Below are 2,096 nucleotides of genomic sequence, written 5' to 3' on the forward strand. Positions count from 1 at the left end.
TCTTTTATTTCTATCTTAATCCTCTTCATTGAGAAACTACTTTATTAATTAACCTCGATTATGTATCGAGACTCTTCAATCAAACATTGTACATTGCAGTTTCTATCACTGTTATTGGTCGAAAAAGGGGTACCCCATGTAAAAGGCTGATAGGTCATACAAAATGAAATAAATCAAATAATTGAGGTGAATTTTTAATCAGTATAGAAGATGGTAAAAAATGCATGTGTTGTGAGAAAAAAATACTAATTTGTTTCACGAAAAATAAATAGAATAAATAAAAAAAGTTTTTACCATTACAAAGGTTATTAGAGGAAAACTGGTTAATTGTTAGAATCAACTTATTACGGTTTACTACTTTCCTACTGAATTGTCTCAATTCATATTTTTGTAATGAATTAATTGAGTTGCTCAATAGAATGGCGGACGCTGCTCCAGCTGCTCGTGGTGGTTTTCGAGGTGGATTCGGTAATCGTGGAGGTGCAGGAGATCGTGGAGGTCGTGGTGGTCGGGGGGGCCGTGGTCGTGGTCGAGGACGTGGTCGTGGACGTGGAAAGGAGGACCAGAAGGAGTGGATCCCAGTGACCAAGTTGGGACGCCTCGTTAGGGATGGCAAAATTCGCTCTCTCGAGGACATCTACCTGTTCTCCCTCCCCATCAAAGAGTACGAGATTATTGATCAGTTCATTGGACCATCCCTGAAGGACGAGGTCCTCAAGATCATGCCTGTCCAGAAACAAACTCGTGCTGGTCAGCGTACCCGTTTCAAGGTGATTTTTATGAAAATAAATTTTCTATATTTAATAAATAAACTCAATAAATAACAAAATATCTCAAGAAGAGCTCCGTACATTCATGAAATACGACAAAACAAAAAAAACAACAGCTACTGTAATGATGAAAACAAATTTTTTTCACAGAGCGAAACACTTTTTTTTTGTGGTCGATTTTCCGGGAGATTTTTTTCGGAGGATTTTGTTCAGGGGATTTTTTCCCCGGGTGCATAACTCCCAACATCAAATCTTTAAAAAATCTCGCTCAAGATCTTTTGCATGTTCCTAACAGGCATTCGTAGCCATTGGAGACAGCAATGGACACATCGGTCTGGGTGTCAAGTGCTCGAAGGAAGTAGCTACTGCCATTCGTGGTGCCATAATCCTCGCAAAATTATCAGTTGTTCCCGTTCGTCGTGGATACTGGGGAAACAAAATTGGTAAGCCACACACTGTTCCCTGCAAAGTAACAGGCAAATGTGGATCAGTCCAGGTACGATTGATCCCAGCACCCAGGGGGACTGGCATCGTCTCAGCCCCTGTCCCCAAGAAGCTCCTCCAAATGGCTGGTATTGAGGACTGCTACACCTCAGCACGTGGATCAACCTGCACCCTTGGAAATTTCGCCAAAGCCACCTACGCTGGCATTGCCAAGACTTACGCTTACCTCACACCTGATCTGTGGAAGGACATGCCACTCTCCGAAGCTCCTTACCAGGAACACGCCGACTGGCTGTCCAAGAACCATCGACCTGTTGCTGCTGGTCAGCGAACTACTGAGACTGCATAATGAGTTTCAATAAATTAACTAATGAACATTATTCCTTGTTACTTATCAAATTTTTTTATTATTAGAATTTGTATATTCATTTTTATTTTATTTCTTTTAATTTCAAAATTTTTTGTTTATATTTTCATGATTAGCGAAGTTTCAAAGTGAAATAAGTGGATTTAACTAGAATAGAAATTTGAAGTGGAAATGTCAAAGGACTTTTTTCTCACTGGTTGAATGTCACCTGTCATATTTCCTGTTAACTTCAATAATTTTTGGATAAATCGATGATAAAAAGAAAATCTTTTGATATTTTGATTTCTATTTAACGGCGTTATCTTTTCCACTAATGCCTGATTAATCATTTAGTCGATAAAATGAGTGATACAAAACCGACTGAACAAACAATGGAAAAAAATTAGGAAAATGGCGTGTGCCTAGAAAATCCCAATCATTTTTCCGCGAAACCAAATAAATTCATCATTTATCAAAAAAACTACGGGAAATCTAGAATGAAATAGAGTCAGACTACTTGTATAAAATCGTAAAAA

At 38.5% G+C, this 2,096-nt stretch overlaps 1 protein-coding gene across 1 annotated transcript; it reads left to right on the forward strand.

Annotated features, from left to right (window-relative positions):
- Nucleotides 1–418: 418 nt before the first annotated feature.
- On the forward strand, nucleotides 419–1,855 carry LOC105273070 (40S ribosomal protein S2; the record flags this gene model as incomplete). The annotated part of the gene is given in 2 exon segments (XM_011315304.1): nucleotides 419–770; nucleotides 1,066–1,855. Coding segments are annotated over 2 exon segments (849 nt in total). The 3' UTR covers nucleotides 1,564–1,855.
- Nucleotides 1,856–2,096: the final 241 nt, after the last annotated feature.

Source organism: Fopius arisanus, unplaced genomic scaffold (genome assembly GCF_000806365.1).
Source record: "Fopius arisanus strain USDA-PBARC FA_bdor unplaced genomic scaffold, ASM80636v1 scaffold00787, whole genome shotgun sequence".
Taxonomy (NCBI): Eukaryota; Metazoa; Arthropoda; class Insecta; order Hymenoptera; family Braconidae; genus Fopius; species Fopius arisanus.